Source organism: Podarcis muralis, chromosome 16, assembly GCF_964188315.1.
Source record: "Podarcis muralis chromosome 16, rPodMur119.hap1.1, whole genome shotgun sequence".
In the NCBI taxonomy this organism is placed as follows: Eukaryota; Metazoa; Chordata; class Lepidosauria; order Squamata; family Lacertidae; genus Podarcis; species Podarcis muralis.
Window position 1 is genome coordinate 21,538,540 of NC_135670.1, and position 24,087 is coordinate 21,562,626.

The 24,087-nt window shown below is 44.7% G+C and overlaps 1 protein-coding gene across 8 annotated transcripts in view; it reads right to left on the reverse strand.

The window, feature by feature from the left end:
• Positions 1 to 6,575: 6,575 nt before the first annotated feature.
• The window catches only part of TPCN1 (two pore segment channel 1), a 54,329-nt gene continuing 36,817 nt past the window's right edge, over positions 6,576 to 24,087 (reverse strand). For all 8 annotated transcript variants that reach the window (XM_077920122.1, XM_077920126.1, XM_077920124.1 and 5 more), the window contains 11 exons: positions 23,297 to 23,369; positions 22,121 to 22,228; positions 21,150 to 21,221; positions 20,424 to 20,513; positions 18,724 to 18,839; positions 17,397 to 17,443; positions 16,722 to 16,790; positions 15,859 to 15,943; positions 14,860 to 14,996; positions 12,166 to 12,246; positions 6,576 to 9,208 (listed from right to left, as the gene is read on the reverse strand). In XM_077920122.1, the coding sequence (XP_077776248.1) occupies positions 9,089 to 9,208; positions 12,166 to 12,246; positions 14,860 to 14,996; positions 15,859 to 15,943; positions 16,722 to 16,790; positions 17,397 to 17,443; positions 18,724 to 18,839; positions 20,424 to 20,513; positions 21,150 to 21,221; positions 22,121 to 22,228; positions 23,297 to 23,369 (998 nt within the window). In that variant the 3' untranslated portion in view covers positions 6,576 to 9,088. The remainder of the gene's footprint in view (positions 9,209 to 12,165; positions 12,247 to 14,859; positions 14,997 to 15,858; positions 15,944 to 16,721; positions 16,791 to 17,396; positions 17,444 to 18,723; positions 18,840 to 20,423; positions 20,514 to 21,149; positions 21,222 to 22,120; positions 22,229 to 23,296; positions 23,370 to 24,087) is intronic.

Consider the following 24,087-nt stretch of genomic DNA (forward strand, 5'->3'; position numbering starts at 1 on the left):
GAAGCCAAACGTCCAGCAGGGCTTCCACAGCTTCCAATTGGCTGCAGGAGCTTTCTGCAGCCAATCAGAAGCCATACTTTGGTTTTTGAATGTTTTGGAAGTCGAACAGAGTTCTGGAACAGATTCTGTTCGACTTCCAAGGTACGACTGTACTATGAAATGAGTGAAGCTTAAACTCCAGGGCCCCTAATCCCTGAGGGGCCCCTGAAATGACTTTAATCCACATTGCTTAACATTTTCAGGTTTAAAGACCCAATTTGAGTCGCCCAACTCAAATGGATTAATTTTTTGTTGCATATATTTCAACAGTTCCAAAGTTTGAGAGTCGTTAGCACAGATGTTGTACAGTTGGAGTGAAAGGGTACAGCAATTTTAAGCAAAACTGAGATTTAGTAGTTAATGTATTTTTTCCCCTTTAATGTGGTGATCTGTCATGGACCAACCCCATTGAAGAGATAACAGTGGTTACCCAGACCTCCTTGCTGGTTGCGAAGGGGTCCCCATGACTGCAAGCAGCCCAGCTGAATGTCATTGGTGGTCACTGAGTGCTGCGAGTTTTTTGGAAGTGGGATGGAAAACATGGGAATGGACTAGAGGCTGGAACAGGAGCAATCCCAGGCTGCAACGTTGTAGTGGATCCAGCAGAAATGCTCCCATTTGTTACCCGAATTCACACACCACACATCTAAAAGCACTATGGTGGCACATCTAAGCAGTCATGGCTTCCCCAAGAATTCTGGGAGCTGTAGTTTGTTAATAGTGCTGAAAGTTCTTAGGAGAACCCCTTATTCCCCTCCCAGAGCAACAATTCTGAGGGCGGTTTAACGGTCAATTCCTCTTCCCAGGGAAGCTTGGGAATTGTAGCTCTGGGAGTGGAATAAGGGCCTCCCCACAACTTTCAGTACTCTTAATACAATTCTTGGGGGGGGGGGGGGGGGCTCCATAACCATTTAAAGTGGTATCATAGTGCTTTAAATGAATGGTGTCAATGTGTTTGTTGTCTGGCAAATGGGTTTGGTCAGTATTTCACATGCCCACCCAAACCCCCCAGATGTGGTCTAAATGCAAGGGCGCCATAGCTATTCCACTTTCCATGCTCATAAGTTGCTGGCCTCCAACCTTGTGTGTCGTTTCTGGTTTCTGCCACAACTCTCACTAGGAACGTTGGGTGCCTTTTTCTGCCTTTCAGAAAACGTATTTATTCTTGGCCTCCCCACCCCACCCCCTTCACCATTGTGCCAGGAAACTCCTTGGCTTTCATATCCAAGGCTCCTTCTGCACAGAAGTAGACCCATTGAAGTCATCAAACAGAACTTACTTAGCTCCATTCATTTCAATGGGGCTGCTTTCAGTAGAGCTGGTGTTGGATGCAGCTGCTTATATCTTTTGACGTGCTCAGAGACATTCCTTTAAGAATATCTGGGCGTCTGCAACATCCCAGCCTTTGATCATTTCCATTCAAAAAGCGAGGAGGAATGCTGGCTGAATCATTAAGGCTGCAATCCTAACCTCATTTTACCTAGGAACAAGCCCCATTGAATTAAGACTTACTTCTACATAGACGTGGATCGGATTGCACTATTAACTGCTTTGTTCTATGGAGGATTTTTTGGGGAGTTGGAAATGATGCCCTTTGAGACTATAGCCCAGGGTACAACTGCAGAAGTTGTGGCATCATGAGCATGTTTGCACAACCTGAGGCACTTGTGTATGTTGTGGCCTGCTGTGTTATTGTCACTCCCCTCCCACACACACATTTTTGCAGCAAACCCGTTTTATTTTGTTTCATTCTGGGCCGGCAAAATTGTAAGCTGAGTTTGCACAAGTGCATCTTGCTGCATGTGATTTGCTGACTCGCTGCTAATTTCCAGTCAGTTTCATCCTGGGAGCCAGAGGCATGACGAGGCAGTTTTATTCCTGGGATCAGCGCTTGACCAAGGCGCCGCAGGATCACACAAGCTTTTCAGCACCCGTGTTGAGCAACAGGAAGTCTGGGAGCCTTGTACAGTGGCCAGCTTGGTTAATCCACCCAGACGTTGGGTCTGGACAAAGATGTCCTAAAAAGCTTTCCCCTGTCCCGTTGTTCCTCAAAAAAAGGGCCCTGCCGGTTCCTCTCCGTTGGGCAATTCTGTCTGCTGGTATCCGATCTCAGAATGTTTCATTCATCAGTGTTTGGAAACCTAGAACTTTTCCCACTAGCTTGTTTTAACTTGCCTCATTCAGAGTGACACAATGGGACAACCACAGAGAATGTCTCAATGGTTACAGCTAGTAGGTTCTTTGGAAGTGGGGAACTGGACATGGGCAGTGCTTTAAGTCCTGCTGTGCAACACAAGAACTCAAAGGCAAAAGGAAAACTGGATAGCAAACTTCATCCAGCTAACTTAGGGTGCTTCTGAATACCAGTTGCTAGGAAACCACAGGACAGAAAGTGCTTTCATGCTCAGGTCCTGGCTGCCAGTGTCCCACTGGGACATCTGGGTAGCCCTTGATGCTATACTAGATATACCACTGGTCTCATCCAGCAGGCTCCTCTTATGATATTTTACTCATAAGTATGTTCCTTGGCATTCAATTAGTATTTATGGTCTGTGGTTTGGGAATACAGTCATACCTTGGTTCTTGAACTTAATCCATTCCAGAAGTCTGTTTGACTCCCGAAACTGTTCGAAAACCAAGGTGCAGCTTCCAATTGGCTGCAGGAGCTTCCGGCACTCTAGTCGAAGCCACGTCAGATGTTCAGCTTCCAAAAAACGTTCGAAAACTGGACCACTTACTTCCAGGTTTTAGGCGTTCCAGAGCCAATTTGTTCGACAACAAAGCCATTCGAGAACTAAGGTATGACTGTATCCATTTCCAAGAGTTTCTCTGTGATGGGGATGAAGGAACCTGTGGGTCCTGCAGGTGTTTCTGGACCTCAACTCCGATCATCCCTCTCTGCTGGCTGTGCTGTGAGGGCCTGATGGGAGTTGAAGTCCCAACAGCCTCTGGAAGGCCACTGGTTTCCTCCATCCCTGCTCTAGGAAGTCATCCCACTAGTGTCGCTATTAGGATTAAATGTTACTAACCAGAAGCAATAGACTCAGGTGGTGGGGTGGGGGACGACCTCTGGTCCTCCGGCTATCGCTGAACTACAACTCCCATCAGCCCCTAGCCCAATGACCATGCTTGCCAGGGCTGATGGGAGCTATAGTTCAGGTGTGTCTGAAGAGCTAAAGGTTCATCACATCTACAATAGACAAACTCATATATTGGGAAGAAGCTCTTAGTGGCATCACACTCCATTTATTCCTTACATTGGTGTACCTGCAAACTACAAATTTTATCACTTGATGAAACGTCAGCAATTTTAAAGATGTTTTAAAATGTATTTAGGTGTTTTTTAAAAAGGATTCTGAGAGTTAAGGGGGAGAATAGATTAAATACATAAATTTTTATTACAGTAAAATTTATCATATTTAGGAAACATCCAATAATGAACTTAGTAGGGCAAATCTTATAAAGTCTTCTTCAACATGTGCCAAATACATTTCAGAACAAAAGGTCTGCAAAGGTCTAAGATAGCATCAGGGAAACTAAATTACTTTTAGGGTCCACCTTATTTTTATGATTGCAAGTTGTTTAAATGTGTTTTTAATTGTGCTTTAATATTGTAACCCTCCCAGGGACCTTAGGGTGAAGGTTGGGAAGGAAATGAATAAATAAATGTGATTTAGCTCTCTTTAAAAATGTCAGCGCGTCTTGGATAAATAATGACAAGCTGATACCAGTAGGCTTTGATTCAAATTTAACCTTCTCAAGACTTTGCAAGTTAATGCAGACATTTGGTAAGGCTGAAGTTTGCATTAGCATAATTAGGACTTATTGAAAATTGACAGTTTTTTTCAAGATTGATGTTTTCAAAGGAAGTTTTGAAGACTTTTGACCTCTATAAAGTTTTGTATGCAAGAGCCAAAAACCAAGGTTGGGTTTGGTTTGCTTGTTTATTTATCCTGGATTGGTAGGTGTTTTTTTTTGTTTGTTTTTAAAATGTTTTTAGCTGTTTATCATTTTCTTTGTTTTACATGACACCATTGATGGAAGACATTTGTGCCGGAAAGTATTTGGCATATTCAAAACGTATACCATACAGGATTTATTACTGGAGTGTTTATCTGCATGGTGATGATTTTATTGTAACAAAGACATCTGTATTTTTATATTTCCTCCCCCTGTGATTTTCATTGCCAATTTGTTTTATAGCAACCGTTTTGTACCTCAGTTGTTCTGTGCTCTTAAGCTCTGTGCACCTTCAAGTAGAAACATTCTCCGTTCTGAGGAGTTTTGCCAAGGAATCCTTCTGTATCTGTGCAAACCCTATGCAAAAATTATCACATATAACCGTTACCCAGAAGCAAAGTCACTACAGGGTTGGCAAAGTGCTCTACGATAGGGTCCCTACTATGTCCACACTGTAGCACCATGGGAAATTAAAATGGCTGCCTACCCATCTGGTTTCTCAGGGCAGACATTACTGCTGACAGATGCTGATGGAACCCTGATAGCTGCTCCAGGGTACCAGCTGGTGCAAATGGCAGCCTGTAGTCGAAGGACAGAAAGCTGGAAGGGTTTGCTGCTTTTATGTCAGTGTATACAAAGGCTCTTAAATCTGTCAGCTGGGAGAATCCCGAAATAATGGTAGTAGAAATCCCGAAGGAATCCCAATTGCTGCTCTCCACGCAATTTATTGTTTTTGGTGGGAGGTTTGTATTCAATGAAGTTCCTGCTCAGAGTAGGCCCAATGAAATTAACCTAAGTTAGGTATGTTCATTAACTTCAGTGGTTCTGCTTTCTGCCACCCAATGTTTCATCCGCACTGCATTCTGCTGTATCCCAAAATAGCAAATAGAGGACACATTTCTTAGTTGGAAGCTAAGCAACAGCAAACTTCTGTTTCAGGTCACATGTCCTCACCACTAATTGTAATGGATGCTTGGGAGATCATACTTTTAAAACCTCTCTCGTCTTATGTAGCAAAGTGTAGCTTCGGACAAGTGTTGTCTCTATTTAACAAATCTACCTCAGAACGATAACACTGAAGAGAGAACTTGCCCTGAGCCATCGCTATGAATAATAATGGGTATAAGCTGTTACAGGGCTAGTTTGAGTGGCCAATTCTATTTGTTTGTTTTTAAAAACCTACTGGAGGCAACTAAGCAGATTTTGGCCAGCTCTTTTTGTTCTTTCCCTTACAGCTGCGAGAAAGCTGTGCTTGAGGAATCTCCTTGGGGAGTGGGTTGCAAAAATTGCTTTGTTATATGAATTGTTGGTGCTGGGAGCTAGAGATTAGGGTTGTTATACGAAGCCAAGAGTTGCTGCAATTAACTTCTGGACCATGAACCCAAATGGATATGTGTTGTGTGCATCATTAAAAGTATACACAGCCAGGTTTTTTGAGGGGAAGTAGCCAGTGCTTTCTTGAACGTTGCTTGCTATTCTAAGGAATCTCCTTCGACCTTAAGACTTAACTGCATATCAGGCATTTGCATCAGGTGCCAATACATGCAGTACTCTCCCTTCCTGTTAAACCCTTTTCTCTGCTCAGCACAGCATAACATCTGGTATGTTAATAAAGGCAAAACGCAATTACTACTTCTTGTCTTCAGTGCTGTACTGGGGAACTTCAATACTAGAGGCCAAATCAAACCCTCTCCGGTCGTCAGGTGTTTGTCCAGGCCACGCACCTCACTTTTACCACAGTTCCGACGCTGAAAAAGGATTTATGTGCAAGGAGTATGCAAACCATCAATAGTGTGTTGCGCATCAGCATACCGTCCAGAATTTCTCTGATGAAAATAAGGATGTCCTATTCCATAATAATTTTTTTATTTAAACCCTGTCCTTCTGAGTAGTTCCAGACACTCTGGGTGGCTTCCAACATATATAAAATGTAATAAAACTATACAGGGCTGCCTTCAGATGACTTATCTCCTTGGCTCGGGGGTAGCATAACTCCATACCCTCCAACATTTCTCTGATGAAAATAGGAACTTCCTAAGGGGGAAATGGGACATTCTGGAATCGAATCAGAAACCAGGACGGCTTCTGTAAATCCGGGACTGTCCCTGGAAAACAGGGACACTTGGAGGGTCTGCATGAGCACTGTAGAGGAAGCGTTACGCTCCATAAAATGCCTAAGTTTGCTTAGTAGTGCTACTGTACAAAAGAAGAAATGAACAGCCCTTGCTTTTGGCTTACAAACTAAGTAGAGGCAATGACCAAAAACCACCTCCAATTTAGGAAAAGGGGGAAGGGTGGGGGGAACAGGTTCCATAAGAAAGAGCTTTAAATGTAAGCAGACATGTAAGCAGATGGAAGGTGAAGGGAGACAAAGGCTTCTTAAAACTTGGGTCTCTATTTTTTCTGTGAGTAGACGGCATGTGCAGTTGTGAAAACATGAAAGCTCTACCTTTGGCTTGCACACTTCTTTGAAAAGAAGCACTCTTGCCACAGGAAGTGGTCTGTGTGCAGTTCAGTAGCTGTTTCACCTACCTCAACGCCCTTTGCAAATAAATGCAGAAAACAAGGAAGAAAGGAACGCTTTAAAAGGTTTATTAAATGTGCCTGTAAATATCTCTATAACACTGTTTCAGACGTCATCATTACAGTTGCCATACAAACTCGCAGCGAACAAAACCTCCCACCGTGTTACTTTCCTGCAAGTGATTGTCTTTGGAGTTAAGTGTTGGAGGAAGCCAAGGAGAAAAGACAAGTTAGAAGGTAGACTCGCTGAGGTTTGTTTTTCCTTCCACCCTGCAGGAAGCAGTTCCTGGAATTATCACTAGCTTATTCTGGTAAGGAGTTGGGGAGAGGGGCATATACAGTGCAAGTTGAGTGACAGGTCAGTTAGTTAGTAGTACAGCTCAGGAAGCATGTCTCGGTTCTGAAACAACAGCAATATTCTACAGAGAGCAATTGTGTTTCCCTCAAAAGCCTCAGACTCCAGCTTTGTAGAGCTGCAGAAACTGTACTCAGCTTTTAGGAGAAAAACACTTTTTAAGAATAGTGGCCCCAAGTGTCTATAATCAGTGGAGGCGGCTGTTGGCCCAGATAAATGCTGCACACAGGTTTGATCCTTAGTCTAGTTCAAGGGGTAGCCAACACGGCACCCTCCATCTGTGGATGGGCTTCATTTCCCATCATCTCTGGCCATGCAGGGATGATGGAGCTCACCAACATCTGGAGGCCGACACACTGGCTAGCCTTGGGCTAGTTAGTGGTCTGATACACGAAGGGGCACAAAACTTCCATTTCACCATCACGAGGTTGGAATTTGCCTTCCATCACAGCAAATAAGTTATATGCACCCCAAAAAAAGGCAGGAGCAGCAATCACTGCTGGTTGATGTTTTCTGCAGTGTGTGAACCCCAAACTTCCACAGAACTCTCACCCTCATCTTAGGCAGCACTTGGTACTGCTGTACATAAGCGATCTCTCCTTAAGGAAGGCTGGAACTGAGTTAAACAGGCATGGCTTCCCTGAGCAGGCCACTATCTGGGGTTTTAGAATCTGCCTAGAGGCAGGTGCTGCAAGACCAATGGTTGCTTCTGCCGACAGAATCTGTCTCAAGGGAACATCTTCCCTGACCACCATAGGGAAAGCTCCTTGTCTGTCTTCAGGACAGATCAGGTCAGCTGGGATTCTGCAAACACACACTACGCTGTCTTACTTGTGGTAACACAGATTTGCTCAGAATAAGTCCTTATTCTTTAAAAAAAAAAAAAAACCCCAACCACATGGGAAATAGCTTGGCTTATTATGAGCCTACTAAAGTTAAAATTGGACAAATAAAAGCACCTTCACGCTTGTTTATCTTGCAACAGGAAATTCTGTCTCTTCCCCTTTGCCTTCACTATGTGCTGCTATGGCATACCGTCAAGAGGAGAAGGAAAGCTCCATTTCCCAGTGCTGCTGGGAATATTAACAGTTCACGGGGAGAAAGACCTTTCCTCTCTGCTTATAAGCAACAGAGTTTAGGTAGGTAGGTGGGAGGCATGGAATTCTTCTCCAGCTCAGAGTAACATTCTAAGCCGGAGAAGAATTTGGGAAGCCTGCAGTACCGTCATTTTTGAGGCAAGCATTACATGTTGTCAAATGTTCATATTGCAAACCAAAGGAGAACTCTGCTGCATCGCTGTTTGCCTCTAGCTTGTGTGGTGGAGGGCTGTCAGACAGAGCCAACGGCTAATAAAGAGCTGGTAATTTTTAAAAAATAAAAAATAAATTGCAGCAAGTGATGCGGATCAACCTGGACCCTGCTGTGCAGTGACTGCAGGATTACACCTTGGTCAGTTTTCCTTCTTTCAAAGTTATTGCTTTTAACACATGCCCACAGGCTCAGCTGCTTACACCACGACGAGCAGCCCTCTGCTAGTTGCAGTGGTAAGATTCCTTCATTCACCACTTTCCAGGTTTCAGCCAGTTTGAGAGTAGAGGACTTGTACCCAACAGGGAACAAACCTTGTCGGAGAAGGGAAAATGCTGTAGAGCCACAGCAGCTTATTGAACCATTATGGAGATGATGAGGACAGAACTGAACCTCAAAAGGGCAGTCCTGCTGAAAACTGGGCAGTCTAGTTACAGTTACAGATGGGCAAACAGTGGCAGTAAATGGTGGTATTTTGTTTTTTTCTGCTGATACCAGCCACCCACTTCTGGGAGGCTGGAATGCCTGGGGAAAAGCAGCCTAATTGTATAACTTCAGCTGACTATTTTATCCAGCTGTACTGGGGAAAGATAGCCAAATTAACCCTTGGCTGCTTTACACTAGACAAATCCCAGAAGCATTCACTGTGGCTACCCTGTTAACCAGCCCCCATCCCTTGCATAATGCCCAGCCACCCTGCAGTACTCTGGTTATGCCTTAATGGCCCTAGTACAGGGATGAGCTTTTGCAAAAGAGGAGAGCCGAACCTCTCTTACACAAGAGCGCCAGGAGACCTTCTTCTGCCAGGCTACGCTATGCATTAATCTGAGATGTACTTTGCAAAGTAAGTGAACGGGGTGGTTAATGCACAGCAGACAAATCAGCAGCTTAAGTTAGCTGGGCTTAGATAATGGTTTGAGAGCGCTGGCGGAGGCCTGGAAACGGCGAGGGCTGATGGAGCGACTGGTCATCCTGCCAGGGAAACTGCCTTTCTTCTTTCCTGGAGTGCTCTTCGTACCACTCCTGTGGGAAGAGGCAACAATACTGGGATCATTTCATTTCCCACACCCACAGCCTGCCCTCAAATCGTGAAGGTCTGCAATGAATTGTGCACGAACCCAAAATTTTGCTTGTAATAATAATAGCGTTGTTGTTGTTGTTGTTGTTACTCTTATTATTAATCACCATCATCTCAAGGCACATCACAACAAAACACGACATTATAAAAAAACACAGAACACATACTAAAAATAAGAACAAAAACAAACTAATAATTCCCACTCCCCTCCACAACACATTTAAAAGGTACCGTACTTTTCCATGCAGAGTGGTACCTCTGGTTGCAGACGGGATCCGTTTCGGAGCTCCAGTCGGATCCCGAGATTTCCGCAACCGGAGGGACTGCTTCTGCACATGGCGTAGTAGAGCGCTTCTGGGCATGTGCATGTGGCAAAACACTTCCAGGTTTGCCACTTTTGCAACCCGACGTTTACATTACCCAAGGGTAACGTAAGCTGAGGTGCTACTGTATAAGACACGGGTGTCAGACACAAGGCCCGCGGGCCGAATCCGGCCCGCGAGACCTTGTCATGTGGCCCGTGTAGCCTGGTCTATATATATCTGTGAGGGAAGCTTGGGCTGCAGCGCACGCGCAGGGAGCCTCGGGTCCCTTCTGCGCAGGCGCAGACTTCCCCCTCCTCCAGCTACCTAGCCGAGACTTATTTGACACAGCGAGGGCAGGGTTGGATATGGGAGGCTGCCGCCGCTGCTCTCAACTTCCTTTCGGGCTCGCCGGGGTGAAATAAGTCCTGGCGGGAGCGCAGCGCGCCTGCGCGAGGTGGAACGCGGAGAAGGGCAGAGCCGGCTTTGCGTTGGAGAGAGGGAGACTGAGAGCGCGCTTGTGTTTCAGGAGCGCGCCCTGTGAATACTCGGGGCAGCGTGCTTTTGCTTTTCTTTTCTTTATTTATTTCTTTAGGCGCGTTTCCGCGCTGCCCAATGAACAGCATCCTCTGCCTCTGGGGATTTGCGATTCAAAAGCAAATTCGATACGTAAATAACGTCAGGCGCGGCTTCCGCAGGGTGCGTGTTGCAAAAATTTATATATGGGAAAAAAGCTGATAAGGAATTGGTTTATATTGGTTTATATATGGGAAAAAAGCTGATAAGGAATTGGTTTATTTCATGCAATTTTTTCCTCAATGTTATTACAGGGTCCGGCCATCAGTTCCTGCCCTCCTCAAAGGTTTAGGGTAGGTAGCAAAGGGGAAAAAATCCAAACAAATGCTCGATTAAAATTTGGGGAATGAGAAAAATTAAAACCTGCACATCTTGTGTAACTTAAACACCAAGCCAAACAGGAAACAATTTTTATATTCATATATGTATTCAAATGAAATCAAGGTGTAGTGTTCCATGAGCCAGAAGCTCTGCATTACTTAATCCAGCTGTTAAAGGTGTCATGGGCTTTGAAGACACTCGAACTGGCCCTTTGAGGGTGACCAAACTGCTGATGCGGCCCCCGATGAATTTGAATTTGACACCCCTGGTATAAGACTAGTTTTTTTTTTACTAAAAATGTTAAAAAGGGGGGGAGGCTTATACACGGGGACAATCTTCCCCCATTTTCTTAATTCTGAGTCCCCCAAAATAGGGGGCATCTATACGGTATGTCAATCAGCCAAAGGCCTGGTTAAAGAGGAATGTCTTCTCCTGGCGCCTCAAAGTGTATAATGAAGGCGCCAGTTGAACTTTCCTAGGAAGTAAAAGGTAAAGGTAAAGGTACCCCTGCCCGTATGGGCCAGTCTTGACAGACTCTGGGGTTGTGCGCCCATCTCACTCAAGAGGCCGGGAGCCAGCGCTGTCCGGAGACACTTCCGGGTCACGTGGCCAGCGTGACGAAGCTGCTCCGGTGAACCGGCACCAGAGCAGCACACGGAACGCCGTTTACCTTCCCGCTGCTAAGCGGTCCCTATTTATCTACTTGCACCCGGGGGTGCTTTCGAACTGCTAGGTTGGCAGGCGCTGGGACCGAACGACGGGAGCGCACCCCGCCGCGGGGATTCGAACCGCCGACCATGCGATCGGCAAGTCCTAGGCACTGAGGTTTTACCCACAGCGCCACCCACGTCCCTGTTCCTAGGAAGAGCATTCCACAAATGTGGATCCACTGCAGAAAAGGCCTGTTCTCGTGTTACCACCTTCTGGACCTCTCATGAAGGAGGGCACACGAAGGAGGGTCTCAGAATATGACCTGAGGGTCCAGGTAGGTTCATATGGAGAGAGGCAGTCCTTGAGGTATTATGGTTCTGAGCCATTTATTGCCCATCCTTTACCTTAAGGTCCTAGGGCGCATTACACCACATAAAAAACAGCTGGCTAGACTCCAACTCCCATCAGCCCCAGTGAGCATAACCAATGGTCTGGGAAGATAGAAAGGAAGTATAGCTCCAACAGCATCTGGCGAAGACAGAGAGTCCCCACCTCTGCTTTAGAGGCTAGGGAAAGTTGCCCACTCTCCTAGACAGTATTTATTTGGCAATGTGGTCTAAACCACTGAGCCTCTTGGACTTGCCAATCAGAAGGTTGGCAGTTCAAATCCCTGCAACGGGGTGAGCTCCCGTTGCTCAGTCCCTGCTCCTACCAACCTAGCAGTTTGAAAGCACGTCAAAAAGTGCAAGTAGATAAATAGGTACTGCTCCGGTGGGAAGGTAAACGGCATTTCCGTGCACTGCTCTGGTTTCCCCAGAAGTGGTTTAGTCATGCTGGCCACATGACCCGGAAAAACTGTCTGCGGACAAACGCCGGTTCCCTCGGCCTGTAAAGCGAGATGAGCACCGCAACCCCAAAGTTGTCTGCAACTGGACTTAACTTAACCGTTTTTACGGGGCTGGCAGCACCTCCAAGAAGATCCCTGAGTCCACCAAGCTACAGGGACGATTGCATAACCATAATTAGGATGCGAGCAGTTTCACACATCTTACCTGTATCTCTTCCTCATACATTCTCATGCTTAAATCGCTTTTGGTCCTCGATCGCCGCCCCAGGAACAGCATGGACGTTTGCTGAAGTGATGGAAGAGAAGCAGTAAGAGGAAGGAAGAAGGCAACTGCCTCTGAAGGGTGCCAGAGTTGGATCATAGCTAATACAGGTGCTGCTAGGAGCACACAGGGATCTCGCCACCAAGAGAGACCTGAGCACATCTCTAACTTTATAGGGAACTCAAGACAAATGCACAACTGCGACCACTGCAGGCTTTCTATCAGATAAGAGGAGATAAATTCTTGAAAGCTGGGGGCATTTACGTCTTACACAATTTTATTCAGATTTGCATAAATTCATTTAATTTTAATATTAGTTAAAGCAAGAACAATCCTTTTTATTAAATGGAAACATTGCTGTGATTTGCTTAAAATTCAGCATTTAAACTTGTTCATGTTGTACCTTATTAAGATCAGAGTTAACTTTCACTGATGTTACCTTGTGCTATTTCCCTTCTGTTAAATGTTAGTTTTGGAATTTTCTGATGACTAGATACATAAATGAAACTGATGGTTGGAATCTGCAGGCCAAATGGGGACAGGTTTTGGTTTTTTCCTATGCAGCTCTGTGTGCATTTGGGGGCGGGGCATGTACACACTGTTAAGATGTGAATATTACACTCCTACCTGAGTTTATCAGGAAGCTGAATTTATGGGAACCTGGTGCCTGTAGTGGGAATTGTAGTATATGCTTGATAGGTAGCCTACATGTGAAGCGCTCAGTGTTCAAAACTGAGATATGAAAACTAGGAGCTAAATGGCACCTGAAACCTAGGTTATGGGTGTAACAATGGAATGTCTAGGTGCGCTTTTATATAAAATATTATGTTCATTCTTCACATGGTCTAGTCCTTCCCCTGCCCACCCACCCATCTAATATTCTTAAGAGGGTCTCTTCCCCAGTCTTCAGAGAGTAGCTGGAAGTGGGGAGGCAGAAAAAGGTCCTCCTTTCCTTCCACTCTGCAGTTTTAATCTGAAATCTGAGGCGCAGTACAGTAGTGCCTCTGGTTACGTACTTAATTCGTTCCGGAGGTCTGTTCTTAACCTGAAACTGTTCTTAACCTGAAGCACCACTTTAGCTAATGGGGCCTCGCGTTGCCGCCGGGCCGCCATCGTGCGATTTCTGTTCTCATCCTGAAGCAAAGTTCTTAACCCAAGGTATTATTTCTGGGTTAGCGGAGTCTGTAACCTGAAGCATATGTAACCTGAAGCGTATGTAACCCAAGGTACCACTGTACTGTGCTCAGAGCTCAGAAACTGTTGTGCTAATGAAATTCCCTGTTGCGAAATGCACCTAGAACAATGGAGGTTTCAAATGCTGGAAGGGTAAAAAGCAGTACGTGAAATTATATTGTTAGAAGAATCTGCTTACTCCAACTGTAAAATGGTGTCGAGAACATTTGTGGAGGAAAAACTCAGCCTCAAGCTATTTTGATAGAGGATGCATCCTGTTCTTCTGAACCAGGCATCTAGCCTGTATAATGCAGGCATGCTTTTCCTCTGAGAATGGGACTTAATTTCTACGCCTGTGTATAGCTAAGACGAGGGAATGCCTCTCTATATAATCCTGTGTAATTTAAAGGTTTGGGGACTCCACTTATGTGAGTCCCCAAGCAGCCACTGCTATGACTAAGGGCAAACAAAGTTGCCATAAACATCACAATGGTGTGATTATTTAAGAAATCTACTACAGTGGTACCTCAGTTTAAGTACTTAATTTGTTCCCGAGGTCCGTTCTTAACCTGAAACTGTTCTTAACCTGAAGCACCACTTTAGCTAATGGGGCCTCCTGCTGCTGCTGCGCCGCCAGAGCACGATTTCTGTTCTCATCCTGAAGCAAAGTTCTTAATCCGAGGTACTATTTCTGGGATAGCGGAGTCTGTAACCTGAAACCTGAAGGGTATGTAACCCAAGGTACCACTGTACATGCTTATTGTGGCATTCCAGTGTGTGCATCTCCACCCCCCCCACCCCCCAATAATCTGTGCTGGAAAAATATGCAACATGTGAAGCGTGGGGGAATCTGAATTGCTCTGTTAACTTCCTCTTCAAGGACCAGTGGCCACAGAGGGATACCCTCTAGCATTCTAAATCAGAAGTGATTTCAGTTTTATCATTCTGAACAAGACCAGCCAAGTGGTGGCGAGGTGAGAGAGGATACAGTGGTGCCTCGCAAGACGAAATTAATTCGTTCCGCAAGTTTTTTCTTCTTGCGAGTTTTTCATCTTGCGAAGCACGGTTTCCCATAGGAATGCATTGAAAATCAATCAATGTGTTCCTATGGAGACCGTCCGGGGACAGAGGGGAAGCGCCGCGCGCCTTCCCCTCTGTCCCCAGACCTGTTTAAAGCAAGGGGCGGTGGGGAGAAGATTGCTTCTCCCCGTTGCCTGCCCCGCAATCTCCGGGGACAGAGGGGAAGGCGCGCTGCGCTTCCCCGCTATCCCCGGAGCTTGCGGGGCAAGCTTCGTTTTGCGAAGCAAGCCCATAGGGAAATGCGTCTTGCGAAGCGGCTAAGAAAACGAAAAACTCCTTCGTCTAGCGAGTTTTTTGTCTTCCGAGGCGTTCGTCTTGCGGGGTACCACTGTACCTGGAAAGTGGTGAACAGAAGATGCTGGAATTCCAGTCCCCATTACTCACCCTGTGCCTGTCCATCTGGGAAACGACCTTGAGCAGCTGGCTGGCAGCCGAGGCAATGCCGTTCCTTCCATATAGCTCTGCGACAGCTGTCAGTTCTTCCTTGGAGACTTCTCTCTCGAAAACAATGCCCATGTCTTCTGCAGAGGAGAAAGGCGAGGACAAGGCTTGTCTGGGTAACGGAAGGGGACAGCGGCAAGGAAACCTCAGGCAAAATCAGGCCTGCCCAAGCCTCTTTGACTTAGCCCACCAGGCCATTTTGGGCAAGCCACGCACGCCCACTGGGCCATACACATGACATCATCACACAGCGCCCAGCGGGGGGGGGGGGGAGTTCAAGACGTGGCTGCAGAGGAAGAATGGGGGAGCTCACTCACAATGCACCCACAACGTGACGCTTCATTGCTGAAGAATTTGGGCTTGACATTTGGGGGACCTGATGTACGATGACATCAGGCGACTGCTAGTCCTGCCTGCCTGTCCCGTGTGGCCCATAGAAGGCCGACTGCTGTTGGATCAAAAATAATAATAATAATAAATGCCTCAAAAGTGCTTCCACACCCATTCAATGCCACTAGTCCCAATCTTTAAGCAGGCACTGTTGCTTTTAAAGTACAGAATCTTTCGAAGACGCTTTTAAAAAGTTGATTCCTGCTGTGACTCCTGCAATGCAGGCTGTTGGACTTGATGAAACTTGGGAGTCCCTTTCAACTCTCCAAGTCTATGATTCTATGACAGGCCTGTTCAATTGTTTCCACTCTCTTAGGATGAGCCAGCCCCTTTAATAATTATTCTGCATTGTTTTTACAGTTTTTTATGTTTTTTGCACTCACACGTTCATTTATTTTTTGTGCACCGTTTTGATATGGTGCCTGGGAGGCCGTCTGAAAACATTATTATAAATAATAATTATAAAATAATAATAATAATAATAATAATAATAATAATAATAATAATAATTAAGGAAGGAAACAAACAAGTTGCAAGGGTGACCTCACTGACCTCCTGAATCTTGGTTCTTCCGGCTATAGTTCATACGGAACACGAACGCCTCCAATATAAAGGCTACAATTATTGTCATCACCACCTGTGGGGGAAGGAAAAGGTCAGCAGCAATGCAAAAACAGCTCACCCAAATTATTTATTTCGCTGCTCTACTCAAGCTGACTTATGGAGTAGGGTAAGGTGAGAGTTCAGTCATTTGGGGTTAGCACAGCGTAGCCCACTCTGAGCTCTGGGAACAAACCAGGCTATAGATCATGGTTTCCCAAACTTCCAGCTGTTTTTGGACTACAATTACCACCATCCCTGGCCAAAGGTCCTGCTAATCAGGTATGATAATAATAATAATAATAATAATAATAATAATAATAATAATCTGGCTGGGTTTCCCCAGCCACTCTGGGTGGTTCCCAACAGAGGACTAAAAACACAATAAAACTTCAAACATGATAAACTTCCCTAAACAAGGCTGCCAGATGATGTCTTCTAAATAATAATAATGGGAGTTGTAGTCCAAAAACAGCTGGAGACCCAACTTTGGGAAACCCTGCTCTAGGATCAACCATAAATGATGCTACAACCCTTCATCAGATGGCCATGCATCAAGAAGGAAAGTTTGACTGCTTTGCAGGCAAACTATATTTCTGGTCCTTGGGAGTGACTGTGAAGGCTACAGAACAGGGCAGGGAGCATGTGGCCCTGCTGAATTTGCTGGACTACGGCTCCCATCATCCCTGACCATTGTATGGGGCTGATGGGAGTTGGAGTCCAACAACGCCTGGAGGCCCCATCCCTGCATCACACATACACGCTATAGCTACAGGACTGCTTCACAAAATAGCACAGTTGGCAACTCCGCTTACCATGGTCACAATATAGAAAATCATGAAATAGAGGCGGCTCCAGTGCGAAGTCTCTGATGTCACCCCTTCCTGAAAAGGAAAATATTGCCAGTTTTAATTTCTTAGCGCAGAAAGCATTGATCTGATGTGCAGAGAGCTTTCCTGTTCTGATTGGTTCAGGAGGATTCTAGAAGGTTTATTTCTATGTGAGAGAAACAGGAAAAAGCTTTCTGCTGTTTTGGTTATTCCTTCTGGGAAGCTGAGTACAGCTGGTTTAAACTGGTTCTGTTATGTTTCTGTCAAGGTAGTACTGACTATAACAGACAGGCCAGGAGGAGCCTGGGTCTCACTCACTTAACTTTCTCTTTCTATCTCTTCTCACACTCATTTCATCCCCTCAATGGGTGAACTGAGGGACACTAATTCAAGTTCGCCCAGTGGACTTTATGCTTGAGAGTGGCAGGTTTGAACCCAGGTCTTCCCAGCATTAGTGTAGTGTTCCTACCAGAATCATATTGCACTGGCTCCCTCTACTTTTCACTTCCATGTGCCCATTTGTTTGGCATATTCCCTGCAATGATCAATGATCTAATGGCCAGTGATAAACCAATGCGCAGTAGCGCAGACACCAAGGAATCGCAAGCCACATTATTACAGAAGAAAGCTCCTGGCAGGGAGCGGCAGAGTGCTACTTACCATGATGATGTACCAGTCGTTGACGACTGTCAACTCAAACAGGGTAACTGCAAAAAAGAAAAAAAGAGGGGAAGAACAAACACTTGTCTGGTCACTGTTGTGACTCAGTTCCCCCTCAGCAGTCTTGAATTTGGGGGCTAGATGAAACCAGAATATTGGGTCACTTCCTGCGAAACCTTCTTGGGTCACACCTTCTTGGGCGAAAGTGAGCCAATCGCACGTGGTGAATCGGGGCTCACTGCCCAGCTGAGAACTGAGCCACTAGGTCATTATCTCTGATTGGCCATGCGTGGCTGGCTCACTATCCAATCAAGGAAAGCAACAGGGACAGCCATCATGGAGATGGTCCATGTTTCTGAACAACTCCCACACCAGTCTGTTTTGCAGGAATCATGTACAGCCGTACCTTGGTTCTTGAATTTAATCTGTTCCGGGAGTCCACTCAACTCCCAAAACAGTTAGAAAACCAAGGCGCAGCTTCCGATTGGCTCGGAATCACTAGTCAGCAAGACTTTATTTAAATCACTAGTCAGTAAGACTTGATTTAAATCATTTTTTTTACAGAAAGACTCATTCTTGCTCATATAATCTTAATATTTGCAACCAGACAAAGGTTTCATTTTTGGAATAATAAATTTTCAGAGTAGTTTTTACAGTTATATCAAAAATTACTGATTTGGTTATACTATTAGAAATACATTGACCGATAATTATGAAATTATTGTGAGGTTTAATAAGTTAACTGTTTATATTTGGATAACTTTTCTGCTGTACTTTATTGGAAGGAGAAAAATAATCATTTCCTTAATAACAATTTAAACAATATATTTAACTAAAAAATAACATTAGAGCATATGTATCCATGTTTGTTAACTGATGTGGTTAAACGGGTTTTTTTAATAAAAAAAAAACCCCTGAGTTTTAGCACACATGAAAAACTTAAAACAAATCCTTATTTCCTGATGAATAGCCTATAATGTAAATTAAATAGACTATAATGTAATAGACATTATAGATAGATGTAATGTAAATTAAATAGACTATAATGTAATATAATGAATAGACTATAATGTAAATTAAACAGAAAACTGTATTTAGAAAGATTTTTCCTCCAAAAGCATTTTATTTTAAAAATCTGATTTAAATTTTAAAAAGGTAACTTAAATTTAAAAAAAAAAATCCAATTTAAATTTTTTAAAATCCGATTTATTTATTTTTAAATCATTGATTTTTATTCACCCTGCTCACGGGCAGCAAGTCCCTACCAAATTCCCCAGCGGCATTTCCTGGCTACATCAGCAGAGGGCGCTGGGATTTGTGCTCTTACCAAAACTGTTCAAAACATTGTCGAAGTTGTTGAGATAGTAGTAGCCTTCTTCCATCACCGTCCTGTTTCCCACGGTGTGGTTGACCCAGCGATAGGAATCTGCCACCGTGCTGGCACTGAACGGAGAAGCAGGTACAAAATGTTTTTGTGGACTATTTGTTTTTTTTAAAAAAAAAAATACTACAATCAAATGAAATTGCAGGAAGGTTTGAGATAAAAGCAGGGGGAGAAAAATGATAAAATGATTGTAAGAGAGAAACTTTGAGTAGTAGATAAAAGATACAATGGAGTAGAAAGGGTCTGAGTAAAAACGCTGCGGAAATGGGGGCAGGAAGTGAACTTATGAAACAATGCAACTATTTGGTATGAAGATTATTGTGAAAATAATAATAATACAAAATGGCCCACAGTAGCTTGAAAATATACCCTTATACATTTATTTATGAATCACTTCCCATGAAACATTTCAAAGCAATTTCACAATACTATAAAAACTTATATAAAACAAGCACCTATATAAACACAATTGGAAAAAAACATGCTGGCACTTATGGGGGGGAACTCACATCTTTTATTTCCCCACTGGGATTAAAAAAAAAATCTCCATTTAGACGGCTTGTTGAAAGAGGAAAGCCTTCTAAAGACAGAAAGAGACGGTGCCAGACTGATATGCAAAGGGAGGGCGTTCCAAAGAATTAGGTGCCACCACACTAAGGGCCCTTTTATGACATCACACAAAATGGACCTCCTGATACAGTGGTACCTGCAGGAGGCCCTCTCCAGCAGAACACAGCCATTTGCCGAGTATATAAGGGATGAGGTGGTTTTTTATTTTTTTACAAATGCAACTCAGGACAGCAGAGGGGGTGGGTAGCCTGGAAAATGTTTCTGTGTCCCAGAACAGAAGCCATAAGGCCGTGATGCTGTAATCAGCGCAGTCAGATGGGTGGGGTGCAAATTATTATTATTATTATTATTATTATTATTATTATTATTATTATTGAGTTAACGCAACTCAGTGGCTTCAAGGACCTGTGGCGGTGGCTACTGGCCTTCGACACCTGAGATGTGTGTTTTCAGGGCCCATCCTATTCCTGTAATTGTAATGTAAAAGAGTTAGATTACAATCACAGGAATAGGGCGGGTCCAGGTGTCGAGGGCCAGTGTGCCTTCCGCAGTGGCTGGAAGCTGTTTAGTGAAGGTGCCAGGAGCACATCAATGGGGAGGGAGTTCTACTGCTTAGGGGCTCCCACAGAGAAGGCCCTCTCCCAGGCTGCCATCACCCCGAACTGCAGGGGCAGGTGGAACCACCAAGAGGGGCCTCCTTTACATATCTTAACACCTGATATGTTCTGCAGGGAAAGAGGTGGTATTCAGATATTTGGGGCCCAAGTTTAGGGCTTTAAACACCAACATGAGCATCTTGAATTGGGCCCAGAAACAAATGGACAACTAATGATATTTTTATCACCCTCTTCCAAAAAGTGCTTAGGATGCTGTATAGAGTTCTTCCCATTCCACCCACCAGCCTCTGCCCTGCCCAGCCCAGCCCACTTGAATCCTCAAAACAATCCTGCAAGGTAAACAATGCAGAACTTGAACCTATCTCTCCCCACTTCCATTCAGACACATCTTTAAGGCTCCCAACTTTAAGGCACGGTAAATACTTTCCAGACGGAAGGAAAATGCTGGGCACTCACTTGCAGCAATTTGGGAAGAGCTTTCCTGAGAAGAACTCCATGCCAATGATGGCGAAACAGTAATAGAAGATGAGCAATGTTAAACCTAGGCTAAAGGAGAAAAAAGCCAAGGTTAAGCAAAGCGAAAATCATGGGCAGTTAGGCTTTTCTGTTAGGGAGTTTATGGTGATCTAAGGGAATCTGCTCCATTCCTATGCCTTCAGCAGAGAAGCCCAAGGACTCTAAAGCTCGACCGTGCAAGACATGGAAGGGATCCCAGGAGAAAAAGAGGGAGCCAACGAGAAAGGCTTCAGTGCCCTCTTGACCTAGAGCCACCGGCCATCAGAAGGGCTTGGTGAGTTTTTGTATGTTGGCATTGTTTATTGTGGTCTTTAAGAACATAGGAAGAGCCAAAGGCCCATCTAGTCCGACTTTCTGTTCTCACATGATCAACAAGACGCTCCAATCAGAAGCCTGAAAGTAAGACCCAAGTGCAACAGCAGTGTTCACACCTGATTTGAGCAACTGGTATTCAGAGGCAAAAGACGGCCATCATGGCTAGTAGCCTATGATAGCGTAATTTTTCAAGCTAATGTAAAGTTTGTGGCCATAACTACCTCTTGAGCACAGCCATCATGGCTAGTGGCTACCAATAGCCTTATTCTACCATGAATTTGTCCAGTCCTCTTTTAAAGCCATCCAAGTTGGTGGCCATCACTGTCTGCTGCGCCTTCCGCTCTCAGTTACCTGGCCATTCTGGGGAACAGCTCAAACATGGTATCCAAGACATTCCGGTAGCGTTTCTTCAGCTTAAACAGCCTGCAACAACAACAAAAAGGGAGCAGGGAGCAACATGAATGAGTTGCAGAAGGATGTTTACTTCCCAGGGTGGCCGACTGACTCTGATCTTTAAATGCATTACTAATCTGGGGCAACGAAAGGAAGACACAATGCAAATTGTTACAATATAGAATCATAGAATTGTGGAGTCAGAAGACATCCATCCCAAGGGTCCTCTCTCCTGAAATGCAGGAATCTCAGCTAAAGCATCCCTGACAGACGGCCACCCAACCTCTGCTGAAAAACCTCCAAGGAAGGAGAGTCCATAACCTCCCAAGGGAAGCTGTCCTACTGTCAAACAGCTCTTCCTGTCAGAAAGTTCTTCCTGATGTTTAGTCGGAATCCCCTTTCTTGCAACTTGAAGCCATCGATTCGAGTCCTACCCTCCAGAGCAGGAGAAATCAAGCTTGTTCCCTCTTCCATGTGACAACCCTTGAGATATTTGAAGATGGCTATCCTATCTCCTCTCAGTCTCCTCTTTTCCAGGCTAAACATACCCAGCTCCTTCAACCGTTCCTCATAAGGCTTGGTTTCCAGAGCCTTGATCATTGTGGTTGCCCTCCTCTCCACACGTCCCAGCTTGTCAACATCCTCTTTAAATTGTGGTGCCCAGAACTGGGACGCAATATGATTATTAACATTCTTTATTCTATACCGCTTACATGCCAAAATGGCTTCTAAACCGTTTGCAAGCAACAACGGAGTCCATACGCAATTAAAATGAACAATAATACAACTGCTCTCCCCTTTCTCCTGACCCCCAGACTGGCCTCTCGGCATCCTGTCAGCCAAGGCCTTCATCAAACCTCAGTTAGGAACGAATCATTCCAGCTCTTGGGTTTGCCATTCCCTCTGTACATATTCAACCAATTACTCGCCTCAGTAACTGCAGAGGCCGCAGGACTACAATGAAGTAGAACGGCTCCATGTTTAACGCCAGTGCCAGGAGGCCCAAGAATGCAAACAAGGTGACAGAAAAATCAAAGCTGGAAAAGAGAGAGAGGGAAAAGAAGAAACATCTTCAGGGATGAACTTGTAAGCCTGTGTCCCTGGGGAGAAGAGTTGCATTCCCCTATAGGCAACGCCCCCCCCCCCAGGGCAACAGGGAGGTGGTGGGTGGGGCCAGCAGGAAAAATGGGTGCAGCAACTAATGTTTGTGGACTCTATACCCCATTCAGGCAAGGAAGGAGTTTGCAAACATTCTAGCCTGGCAAAAATGCTCAATGAGGGTGCGAAGCAGGGACTGTGATGGGTGTGGCCTGGGAGAGACTCTCGAGGGCCAAATAGAGAGACTCAAAGGGCCACATCCAGCCCCTCCCTCTGGCCTGAGGTTCTCTATCCCTGCTTTAGTCTCTGACGTATATAGCATAAACTATATACACTTCGTACCTTGGATCCCAAACGCCTTGAGAGTCAAACATTTTGTCTCCTGAGCACTGCAAACTCGGAAGTGAGTGTTCCGGTTTGCAAATGTTCTTTGGAACCCGAATGTCCGACGGGGGTTCTGCAGCTTCCAATTGGCTGCAGGAGCTTCTCTGTTTCCAAACGTTTTGGAAGTCGAACGTATTCTGTTCAACTTCCGAGGTATGACTGCACCTAATATATAGGGCTTGACATTTGGATTCTCTATCCCCTCACATCTGCAAAAAAATTGATACTGGTACAATGGAGGGACAAAAATATAGCCCCCTTCAATCAATGGATAGATGACACGACAGCTCTTGCAGCCCATGAACGAATCATTTTCAGATGAAAATTATGCCTGGACAAATGTAGTGATATTTGGAATGTATTTGCCGAAACAATTAGTTTATTCATCTACTTATATAACTGTTTCGTAAACTTACATTTCATAAGTTTACATTTTCGTAAACTTACATTTTATGTGATTTTGTTATTGCTGTTTTCCTCTGCTTTTTAAAATGTATTTTTATATATTCTCTTTTTTCCCCTTTTACTATTATTATTTTTTAAAAATTACTACAATAATCTCAATAAAATATAAACTTTTTTAAAAAAATAGTTTATGACACAGAATGATGACACACACTTACAGGTTCCAGCCAGATGACAGGTATTCAATAGGCCCCAATCCAGTGATCTTCAGGAGCACTTCGACCCCATAGACTGTGGACACAAGAGAACATGACATCACATGCAGGCTGAAGATCAGATGTGACCTTTGGCATTAAATTCGACAACAGACACCTTCATTGGCTCAGGGAAGCAACCCGTGTCTGAGGGGAAAGTGGACCAGCAGCCAACATGGAAGAATCTGGAGCTCCTTTAATAGAGACCAAAAGCTCTTCTAGGACTCGGTGAAAGCAGAGAGCTGTCATTTAACATCCTCTCCCAAAGACGGATCTAGAAGTGTTTTCTTACAACCTAGTTATCCTGCCTTTCAACCCACCTCCCCTCAGAAGAGGAGGGCATCAAGAACTGGGCCTCTAACAAGGACCTTCTAACATAGTGTAATAAATAATAATAATAATTATTTTTATTTTATTTTATTTTTATCACACTCATCTGACCGGCTTCCCCAGCCACTTTGGGTGGCTCCCAGCACATACAAAAACACAATAGCACTGTATAAGCAGGAAAAGCCTTCCACTTGACCATAAGAAACTGCCTTATGCAGAGTCGGGTCCATCTAATTTGGTGCTGTCCACGCTGACTGGCAGCAGCTCTCCAGAGTTTCAGGCAAAAGTCCTTTCCTAGTCCTTCCTGGAGATGCTGTGCATTGAACATGGGACCTTCTGCATGCAAAGCAGGTGCTCTACCACTGAGCTGCAGCCCTTCCCCAGGGGAGCTTTGCTTGGATAGCTTCAAGAAACAAACTGCATCT